The sequence below is a fragment of the Capra hircus genome, chromosome 20 (assembly GCF_001704415.2).
Source record: "Capra hircus breed San Clemente chromosome 20, ASM170441v1, whole genome shotgun sequence".
Lineage (NCBI taxonomy): Eukaryota > Metazoa > Chordata > Mammalia > Artiodactyla > Bovidae > Capra > Capra hircus.
This window is the reverse complement of record NC_030827.1, coordinates 24,056,395-24,068,101: the sequence shown is the minus strand read 5'-3', so window position 1 is coordinate 24,068,101 and position 11,707 is coordinate 24,056,395. Positions and strand designations below refer to the sequence as shown.

The 11,707-nt window shown below is 41.7% G+C and overlaps 1 protein-coding gene across 1 annotated transcript; it reads left to right on the top strand.

Annotated features, from left to right (window-relative positions):
* On the top strand, window positions 1,238–10,430 carry GZMA (granzyme A). The gene is made up of 5 exons (XM_005694709.2): window positions 1,238–1,448; window positions 5,075–5,213; window positions 6,986–7,127; window positions 7,326–7,595; window positions 9,571–10,430. The coding sequence occupies exons 1-5, from the start codon at window positions 1,382–1,384 to the stop codon at window positions 9,730–9,732; spliced, it is 780 nt and encodes a 259-aa protein (XP_005694766.2). The 5' UTR covers window positions 1,238–1,381; the 3' UTR covers window positions 9,733–10,430.

Genomic DNA, 11,707 nt, shown 5'->3' with positions numbered 1-11,707 from the left:
AAAGCCCACATGCAGCAAGAAAGCCCTAGAACAGTCAAAAACAAAATCAATAAATACCTTTTTAAACATTACCATATGTCGAGGGAGGGTAAGCATATTCACATAAAAAGAAACAGAACTATATAAAATTTCCTTTAGGAAATTTTTCAGTAGCTTATAGTCAATTAAAAATTGACTTTTTTAGTCTGCATTAAAATTATTCACCAAAACCAGAAGCAGGGAATCCCACTATTTTACTGAAAATGATTCACCTTTGATGCACCAGTGATAGCTGAGAAAAAGAAACACAGGGGTCTCAGTGGGGTTTCCTTCCAAGGTCATGTGATTTCTGAAAAAGCAAGCTCTGAGTTTGAAAGCCTCAGGGTGTTAACTCTGGGGATGGCTGGTTAACAGCCAACACCCTGATCAAACACATTACTATTTATGTAGTATAATAAAGACCACATCCTCAGCTCAGAAAAAGAGCTGATGACATTTCTAATAGAAAGCATACTGAATACCGTTCCTTCAGAGACTGAGAATGATCCTTCTTAGAGTTGTTCTCCAATATCGGAATAAAATAGCGATATCTGACTCCCATTTTCCTTTCTTAGCTAAATCCAGAAAGAAGGAAGGGAGAAAGGAAAGGAAGGAGGGAGAGAGGAAGGGAAGGAGGGAGGGAGAAGAAATTCAGATACTCTCACACGTCTAAAGTTGTAAAATCAAACCGTCAGGGAAGCACAATCAGAGGCCGGCCTGGAAAAAACCAGTGCTCCCTAACCCCACCAGCCTCTGTCCCCACCTGCCAGATTCCAGATAGGGGCACAACAAATTACCTCAACAAAGTGGAGAAGGAAAATCCAGGCAGGAGCTTATGAATAAATAAGATTCCCTCCTACATTTCCATGTGTACTTGGCCGATTCATTCTTGCAAAATCCTCGGCGATAACTAAAAAGACATTTGGCTAGTGACTAATTTTTAGGTGACCGATTTTAAATCTCTGATTAAAGACTATAAAGAGCTTTCATTTGTGATAGGTAATGGATACAGAAGATAATGTTGCTGATGAAAACTAGAATGCTCAAAATCTCAGTTGAAACATTTGAGGTCTCTTCTTGTATACTATCTTCTGATGGCAGCAAAGCCCCATAGTCCCCACCTGCCACGGATTTACAACCCTCTCCCTGCAGAGGTCCTCGCCGAGGGGGGTCACACCCTCTGGTGAGGAGCGATTACTCACCGTTCTCACTTGTGGGGTTCCTTTCCCTAATGCCTAACTTTGAAATGGGAAAGAAAGAAAAGAAAGGAAACCACATCCTTTGTACTCTCAGTGTATAAATAAGAGCTAGTCAAGAACTGAAAACAGATTTCACATTGATTGATGTGGGGACACCAGCCACAATGAAGAACTCCTCTATCTTTCCGGCAGCCACTGTCTTGATTGTCGTTTTTCTCCTAATTCCTGAAGGTAAGACTGATCCTTGTTATTTCCACTATAATAAATTAAGTAAAACGGAGTAGACTTTTTGGCAATATTAACTAAGTGTTCTAAGAGGAGGTTTTTTTCTGCAAGTCTTAACATTCTTCCTTGGATTCTACATATATCTTTTTTTTTATTTTTATTCATTCATTTACTTGGTTGCACTGGATCTGGGTTGCGACATGTGGGATCCTAGTACCCAGACCAGGGATTGAACCCGTGCCCCTGCATTGGGAGCGCAGAATCTTAACCACTGGGGCATCTGGAAAGTCCCTCTACCTATATCTTTATTTTAGAAGGAAAAATCCTTCTTTCTTCTTTATAATTCCTTTATAAAAGATAATGGAACCACCAGTGCTGCCAATGTGTGGCTTGCAAATTGCCCAAAAGGACTGTAAAAACAAGTAATCAAATAGACATAAAGCTCTGAAATTAGGAAAACAAATAGCACCTTTCAGGAAAGGAACAGCAACACCTCAGCCTTTCTTGCTGCGGAAAATCAACTGTACTTCAATAATCCATCAGTCTTTAAAAAAAACCTGACCTAGATGTACCCCCCAAGTCAAACTGATTCAAATATTCATCATTATTTCTCTAGGCTAGTATGTCCTTGGGAATACATTAGGACACGGGGAGCATCGACTCTTTGGCAGTGCTATAGAGTTTTGTAATAAGTGTATTCTTTGATGCACTAGGTAGTAACCAAGACTAGCCTGATTTTATGTGAGCTGCACAGGAATTAGTTTAAAACGCTGTAAAATTCATGGGATTATCTCTAGAAGGGTAATAGGGTACAATAGCCCTGAGTAGCTCTAGAAATTCCCTAAAATCTTTCTTGGTACTGATAGCGACTCTGGGGCTAGGCTGAACTGTGCCAACAAGTGTAGAGCTTGGGTTTTCTCCATGGTCTGGCAGTTTTTGGAGGTGGAAATAGTGGACAAGGGCTGATGGAACCTATCTTACCAAAAATTCCCAAGGAAGATCTCTGCATCTAAAACTAAGGAGAAATTTTAGAAATAATAAGGTTGCAGGACATTTTAAACAGAAGAATGGACAGAATACTATTAATATAAGCATGGGCTTCCCTTGCGGCTAGGACGCTAAAGAATCCACCTGCAGTGCAGAAGATCTGGGTTCGATCCCTGGGTTGGGAAGATCCCCTGGAGGAGGGCACGACAACCCACACCAATATGCTTGCCTGAAAAATCCCCGTGGACAGAGGAGCCTGGCGGGCTGCAGACCATGGGGTCACAAAGAGTTGGGCACGACTGAGCGGCAGCAAAATATGAGCGTGCCCCAGCGGCTGTGTTAGAGCATGTTATTGTTGGGTAGTCACTGAGTCACGTCTAACTCTTTTGTGAACCCATGGACTGTTGCCCATCAGGCTACTCTGTCCATGGGACTTCCCAGGCAAGGATATTGGAGTGGGATGCCATTTTCTTCTCCAGGGGATCTTCCCGACCCAGGGATCAAATCCAAGTCTCCTGCATGCAGGCAGATGGACTTCCCCCACTGGGGAAGCCCATGTCCTATGAAACACTGAAACCAAGCAGATTAAAAAAAATCCAATCATATCTTTTCTTCAAAGGAAACAGCAAATGCAAATTACTCTGTTTCCTTCAGTCAGAGAGAGTAGTATGGGTTCCCAAATGGAACAGACACAGCAAAGCAAGATTTAATCCTCTAGACAGGTTGTCTCAATTTTTCTACACATTAGAATCCTCTGGAGACATTGAAACAATATTGACATCTCAGCCCTGGTCCTATCTGATTTTAATTTATTTTGATTCTAGGTAGGGACCAAGAATTGCTAGTTTTTAAAGCTTTTCACCTGTTCTAATTCCTCTTCCTGAATCCTAGTTTGTGGGAGATGAGGACTTTTTTCTGTGCTCACCAATCACAGGACTCTGCAAAATGAAGTATTGTACTGAGTTTACAATTTCTACAGCTCAGACAGTCCAAAGATGCATCTTTGGAATCCATCTCTTCATGATATCCGTCAGGAAAATTGAGATGTAGGTGAAGTTCTATTTGTTTCGCTAAGTTCCTTATCCTTTTACTTCTAGAGCCTAGGATTTCCCCTTCCCAACTCCCTTCTGGAAATGAGAGCCCTTCTGGACACCCATTTTCCCTGCCCCTCTCATCGTTTACATCTCATTGTAAATCTGGCAATAAGTTGGCTTTATTAATAGAGAAACAGGCACAGTACCCTACTGAGAGAACCATGAGTCCTAGTCAATGGTCAGGAGCAATGCTTGAAAAGAATCCAAGAACATCTGGTGTAGAAGGTGGCACTGAGAGTATATCAAGAGGGCACAACAACCTTTCAACCAACAGGGATGGTTTACCTTGTGCTTCCATCTCAGTTCAGTTCAGTCACTCAGTCATGTCTGACTCTGCGACCCCATGAACTGCAGCATGCCAGGCCCCTCTGTTCATCACCAACTGCTGGAGTCTATCCAAACCCATGTCCATTGAGTTGGTGATGCCATCCAACCATCTCATCCTCTGTCGTCCCTTTCTCCTCCTGCCCTCAGTAATGTCTCTGCTTTTTAATATGCTGTCTAGGTTGGTCATAACTTTCCTTCCAAGGACTAAGCATCTTTTAATTTCGTGGCTGCAAACACCATCTGCAGTGATTTTGGGCTTCCATTTCACTTTTCTCTAATAGTCTCTACTCTTGGTCTATCACCAAGGAAATTTGGCTAAAGCAGAATTCTCTCCTTATAGCATCTTCTCACTTAAGGGGCTTAGATTAAACCACGTGGTTCAGTCTGGAGATTGAAGAAGAGTTTCAGGTGCGAAAGACAGTCTCTCAATTTATGAATGAGAAGGGTACAAATTTCCATAAGGAAAAGACTCATGATGACCAAAAAACTCACGCGTACAGTTACAGCTAAAAGGTGCTAATGCCAGTTTGTAAGCTGTGGTGTTTTGCAAGAGCTCGGGGTGAAAAGGGAGGTTTTCAAGCTTATAAAAGCCACTCTGCTTCCCCCAGATTAATGCTTAGCCAGAAAAGGGGAGGGATGGGCAGACACTAGCAGTTCCTGTAGCACCAGTTACTGGTATAAACTCATGCACAGTTGTCTGCCCTTTACAAGTCCTGAGGCCTGAGGCCAGTGGCTGTGACAGATTTCCAGCCTGATAATCCCTGGACCTGCCAATGGCATGGCTTCTGTGGGTGAAAGAGCGAGACCTCTCAGACTCCAACAGGAATGGGATTTACATTCAGGTGTCTGATCTGGGCCCTGCCAGTGGCTCCACGCTAAAGAATCCGCCTGCAGTGCAGGAGCTGCAGGCAACACGGGTTCAATCCCTGGGTCGAGAAGATCGCCTGGAGGAAGGCATGGCAACCCACTCCAGGATTCTTGCCTGGAGAATCCCGTGGACAGAAGAGCCTGGCAGGCTACAGTCCATAGGGCTGCAAAGAGTTGAACATGACTGAAGAGACTTGGCAAGCACGCCCACATCTGAAATTGACATGAAGGGGTGGAATATGCTCTCATCCCTCCTCCTCTCTATGTGGGAAAAGCATGTCTAGCCTTAGAAACGTGATTATAAGTAGAGCTCTTTAGGGTGGTCACTGATATGACTTGTCTTCGTCTTTTGAATAGATCTCTGTGAAAAAATTATTGGAGGAAATGAAGTGACTCCTCATTCAAGACCCTACATGGTGCTACTTAAGGCAGAAAGTATCTGTGCCGGAGCTTTGATTGCCAAAGACTGGGTATTGACTGCAGCTCACTGTGACCTGTAAGTTCTTGGGTTTAAAAAAAAAAAAAAAAAACTTTTGTGGAGATAGTCTAACTTGGGGGAATATCAACAAAGAGAGTAAATATCATTAAAGCCACAGGATCTTCACAGCATTTACATTTTGGCAGCTTGCTTTAAAACCCCAAAAGGGAGTTGAGGCCAGACTCAGCCCCAGAGAATCAGACCAAAGAAGAAGCAGCATCCAGAGCACTTTTGGAAGATCTCCTCCGGAGCCACCAGGCTCAAGGGCTGCAAGTCTTGGCTTCTGGTCTTGACCTCATGATGGTGCAGAAAGGCGAAAAATTTCAGTGTGCCCTCAGGGACCTGAGCACCACTGTCAAGTAGAGAAGGCTTCTTTTGAAAACCTTCCTGTTTTCTTAAAACTTTTCACACCTTCAGCCATTTCATAACCATGGTCAACCACGGCCTTCAAACCTCTTTGAGAACTGGTCTTTTCTTCCCTCCCTAAATCAAGCCTTTAAACTTGGGCTGTCCATTATGACAGCCTCTAATCATGTTGGTTACATGCGTTATCTATAGTTATATACATTTGCATTCATTAAAATTAAATCAAAGGACAAATTTAGATCCCCGGTCTCACTGGCCACATTTCAAGTCCTCAGTAGCCCTACATGGGGCTCCATATTGGACAGTGAGGACTTATAGAACATTTCATCATCAAAGTATACTCTACTGAAAGCACTGTTCTAAGGTCTAAGTGAGACTAATATCAGCTGTGTACTGGAAAAACAGCAGTGTGAATATATTGTTGGTGTAGTTTATACTAAGTTATGAATGATAATGGCCTTCATCATTAATACATCAGAGAGTATCTTGATTTTATTAACCAAAATGAATCTTCAGCATGGAGTAAGAAAAGGAAGATCCGAAGGGGCCCCCCCTTTAGACCACCTTTCCCTCAAATATACACACTCAGTGCCATGCACATAGGGTTTTCCATTAAGCAGCCTATTTTTGAAAGTTTGCCCATTTAAGATAAGCTTGTTGTCCTCTTACTAAGATTTCTTCAGTGCGTTAGTTCTACAACTACATAGTGTCTTTTGCTTTTGTTGCTAGACCACTGAGACTTGTTTTCCAGTCATCTGCAACCAGATTCTCTATTACAACCAAAGGAAGGTTGAGGGGACAGCAGTATAGCTCCAACAGAGATCCCAAGACTTGGCTTGGCTACCATGGAATTCTCTTTTTTTTTTTCAATATTTATTACATATTTATTTTAATTTTTGGCTGTGCTGGGTCTCCATTGCTGTGAGCAGGCTTTCTCTAGTTGCGGCAAGCAGGAGCTACTCTCTTTGCTGTGTGTGGGTTTCTCCCTGTAATGGGTTCTCCTGTTGCGGAGCACAGGCTCTAGGGCCCACGGACTTCTGTAGCCATGGTGCACTGGCCTAGCTGCCCCGCAGCATAGGGGACCCTCCCAGACCCGGGGTGCAATCTGCGTCCACTGCACTGGTAGGCAGACTCCAACCACTGGACCATCAAGGAAGTCCCCCATGGAATTCTCTTATCATTTGATTTTCAATGAACCTAGTTCAGCTTGTTATAAATAAGCTGCAGGTCAGCATGATGATAATGATAAATTCATAAACAATTCACTTTTATTCTTAAAAGTATACATTTTTTTCTGAGTCACAAACAGGTATTTCCACAGCAAGCACATTTATAGATGGCACAATGAAACTGATCAGCCCATAATATGCTTAGCTCCTGTTTTAAAGAGTTAACCAAATTAACAGTATTGCATCTGTTTTCAGGAACCAGAAATCCCAGATCATTCTTGGGGCTCACTCAATAAGCAAGAACGAGCCTGAAAAACAGATCAGGGTCTTTAAGAAAGAGTTTCCCTATCCGTGCTATGACCGGAACACACATGAAGGCGATCTTAAACTTCTAAAGGTACAAACCTTTGATTTTACTTTTGATTGATTCAAAAGTCATAGAAGCTCCTACAGTCTGGCTTCTGACATGGAAATCTATTTTAGTGGCCTGATAACTGTATGAGAGGGTCCCTGGCAGTTGGGCTAGAACTTAAATTTTTAAAATGACATTTTTATTATCTTGTTCCATTAACTCTTTTTGCTTGCCTTCCAACAGCTGAACAAAACAGCAACACTTAATAAAAACGTGGCTATCCTTCAGCTCCCCAAAGTGGGCAGTGATGTGAAACCAGGAACTGCATGTCGAGTTGCAGGGTGGGGACAGTTTAACAACAATTCCCCTAAGTCCGATATTTTGAGAGAAGTCAATGTCACCATCATAGACAGAAAAATCTGCAATGATCAATCACACTATAATCATAATCCTGTGATTGGACGGAATATGATTTGTGCTGGAAGCCTCCGAGGTGGAAAAGACTCCTGCCATGTAAGTAAATTAAGATCCCAAACTTGAGCTGTTGGGTTAAGTCATGCAGATATAGAGAGTGTGACGTCATGCTTTGCATTGGCTTCTACAGGGTCCTAGTGCTTTTTAAAAGAAGTCTGATAAAACTCCAGTCAAATAAATTAATGTTCTCAGCTCAGATGAGTTGTTCATCAAAAATAACAAGTTCACTGCTAGTGCCTGGGTTGAACTACTTGCATATTCTTAACTTTATATAAAAAACCACTAAGAAGCAGTTTTTGCTCATTTTTCATGTTAACATATATAGATCTAAACTGAAAAAAAAATGTAACACTCAGGAGAGCTGAAGTCAGGGTTCATCTAGGGCCTTCAGTGCCTTTCCCCATCTGAGCACCCCCTAATAATTCCTCTGCCATTTAGCCAGGTAAGTCTGAAATGCCTACATTCCCAAGACTGACTGAAGATCTTGGAGTAAATTGCATAGCTTCCTAGAGCCGAGCTCGACCTTTGGAAACAACTTCCAAGCACTCCATACCAGAGAACATGCAAGCCTCCCTCTCAGTGTGCCCTGAGAAGGGCTGGGACAGGTCTCTGCTTAAAAATAGGGATAGAAGAACATTTGACTAAGGTTTAAGCCCTGAGCACTGGTTTGTCCCTTCTCACCTCACTGGGATGGAACTGCACTCTCAGAACCTTTCGTTTGCAGAATTCCAGGTACAAGCCTCAATGACTCTTCATTGAGCAACACCAGTCATCCCTAAAGCCACAGCAGGGAAACAGTCAATCGGGTCTCTAAACTTTAAATATCTTTAAATATGCTGATCTAGAGTTTCTTGTGGCTTCCTTTGTGGCTCAGCTTGTGTAGAATCCACCTGCAATGCAGGAGACCTGGGTTTGATCCCCGGATTGGGAAGATCCCCTGGAGAAGGGAAAGGCTACCCACTCCAGTATTCTGACCTAGAGAATTCCATGGACTGTATAGTCCATGGGGTCACACGGAGTTCCTGGAGAGAAGGCAAGGTCACATACTGGGTAGTGCAGTCACAAGAACAAAGCGTGACTCACAGCTAACTGAAGCCCCCTCCTAGGGAGGGAGCTCTGAAGTATAATCACTGACTTCCAGGAGCATCCATCTAGCATCAGATGCCTAAGAGAGTTAAGAGGAAGGGCGAATAGTGCAAATTCCACAAGAGTAGTACTTTTCATCTATTTTGTTCACTGACGTAGTCCTAGTGTCTAGAAGACTGCATGGCACCTGGTAGGTACTCCATGAATATTGACTAAATGAACAGTGTTTGCTAGAGAAGAATGGCGTTTGTGGGAGTTTGAAGGGATGGACCTCCAAGGTCTAATATTCACTGAGCCTATGATAAGGTGATAGACACAAGCTTTACCATGTAATTTTCTCTTCAATGGTTACTGTATTGATGAATTGATGAAGTTTGAGTCTTTCACATTCCATATGCTCTTAAGAGGTATGACTTCTTTCATTAAATGTTTCTTTCTCATTAAAAAAAAAGAGAGAGAGATTCAAGGGAGCAATTTCTGTTTGAGAAGGTGAAGAACGAGTTGCTTTGGTTTTGTTCCTTTGAGAAGACAATTAACTCCCAGAAGAACTAGAAAACATAGCTTTTATTTTTTGCCTCAATGGCCCATCTGCATTTGACTTTTATGCTTTGAGTTACTCAGCATTTTGAGAAAATGACAAAAAGGAGAGTTTCTAAATCAGAGAGTTTGTCTCAAAATCACTGGATTCCACAAATAATAATTCAAGTTTCGTTTCAATTTTCACTGCTTTGTAAACAAATCAAGAAAAAAAAATTGACTATATCATTGAATATTCCTCAACATTTTGGTTTGTTAAGCACTCATCATCAAGTAAGTCAAGGTTGGTCTTAACTTCATGTTAAATGCTTCACACTGAATGGCATTTCTTCCATGCTGCTAGTGGTCACACCTGACGCTGATCTCCACCATTCCTCTTGTTTTCCCCAAGGGAGATTCTGGAAGCCCTCTGATATGTGAAGGCATTTTCAGAGGCATCACTGCCTTTGGCATTCCGAAGAGATGCGGAGACCCTCGAGGGCCCGGCGTCTACATCCTTCTCTCAAAGAAACACCTCAGCTGGATAGTTAAGACTATGAAGCAAGCAGTTTAGATGCTTGTATTTCATTTGCTGTCACTCTTTTAAAAACTGTATTGAAGTATAGTTGATTTACAATGTTGTATTAGTTTCAGGTGTACAGCAAAGTGAATCAGAGTTACACATATATCCTCTCTTTTTCAGATTCTTTTCCTATATAAGCCATTACAGAGTATTAAATAGAGCTCCCCATTCAGGTTCTTATTAGTTACCTACTTTAAATAAACTGATAGTAGTATGGATATGTCACTCCCAGTCTCTCAGTATATCACTCTCAGTATATCACTCCCTGATAACCTTAAGTTTGTTTTCTACATCTGTGACTCTACTTTTGTTTCATCAATAAGTTCATTTTACCCTTTTTTTCAATTCCACATACATGTGATATCATATGATATTTGACCTTCTGTATCTGACTTACTTCACTAGTATGACAATCTCTACGTCCATCCACATTGCTGCAAATGGCATTACTTTGCTCTTTTTAGGGCTGAGTAATATTCCATTGTATATATGCACCACACCTTTATTATCCATTCCTCTGATGGACGTTTAGGTTGCTTCCATGTCCTGGTGATTGTTAAGTGGTGCTTCAGTGAACATTGGAATGCACGTATCTTTTTGAATTATGGTTTTCTTCAGATATACACCCAGTGTATTAATTAAGTCATTTCTTAATTTCATTATAAATAAAATCAACTTCTATCACTGTACTTGTCTCCTATAACATATAGTAGTAGATATCCACCAGCAAAGTGGAACAGAGTAATATAGAGATCTTGTGGATCATGCAAGGGACAGGTCAATGGACCAGGGTCACCCGTGTCATCCATGTGACAAGTGACATGCAAATTTGACTTGAATTATTCACTTCACTGATTCAATGGGCCAGGCCCAGCAGGAGGAACACTAAGGTCAGTCTGTCTAGTAACAAGTACAGTCAAGGGCCCAGCAATTCTGCAAGAAACAGAAGCAGCCAATCTGGAGCATTTGGATTAAAAGGAAATATTTGCCCTTCACAGGCCATTGTTCCACATCAACACCTGCTACTCAGATTTATATACAAGAACCTGAGCCCACTGGGAGAAGCAGAAACAGGAAATTCCTTAGAGTATTTTTCAAAGCAGGCGAGAAATGGAAATTAAAATTCTAGGGAATATTAACAAGGCACTTAGCTAGAAAAAGTCAGCCTCCTTTCTCAGTAGTTTGAATTTAAGCTTTGGGTTAGCTAGGTGATTTCTTGGTTCTCCTCGTCCTTGAGCCTGGGTAGGTACAATCAACATGGTTATGGTGGCTGCCATCTCATACTAGGGAGTGAGTGCTGAATCATGGTCTGAAAGTTTCCTTTGGGAGAGAAACCAAGATGTTCATTCAGCATGCTGAACATAGTGGATAGTCATCAGCCCAGTAGCTGCATCAAGATGAGATTATATGAATAGATTCCTTTGATTTCCATCAGTTCATTTTGGAATATAAATTTTATGTGTGTGTATATATATATATGTAAACATATACATATAAACACATGGTATGTCCAAACTAAGAACATACAGCAACACTGAGACAGCTTCTTAAAACAAACGAAAGGACATAGCTTACAGACTGACCAAAATACTGGTCCACTGGTTTTCAACAATGGCTGCCCATTAGACTTACCAGGCTCTTTAAAATGACCAATGTCTATGCCTCACTTTTATTTTTATTATTATTTTTTTAATTTTACTTTATTTTACTTTACAATACTGTATTGGTTTTGCCATACATTGACATGAATCAGCCACGGGTGTACACGAGTTCCCAATCCTGAACCCCCCTCCCACCTCCCTCCCCATATCATCTCTCTGGGTCATCCCAGTGCACCAGCCCCAAGCATCCTGTATCCTGTATTGAACCTAGACTGGCGATTCGTTTCTTACATGATAGTATACATGTTTCAATGCCATTCTCCCAAATCATCCCACTCTCTCCCTCTCCCACAGAGTCCAAAAGT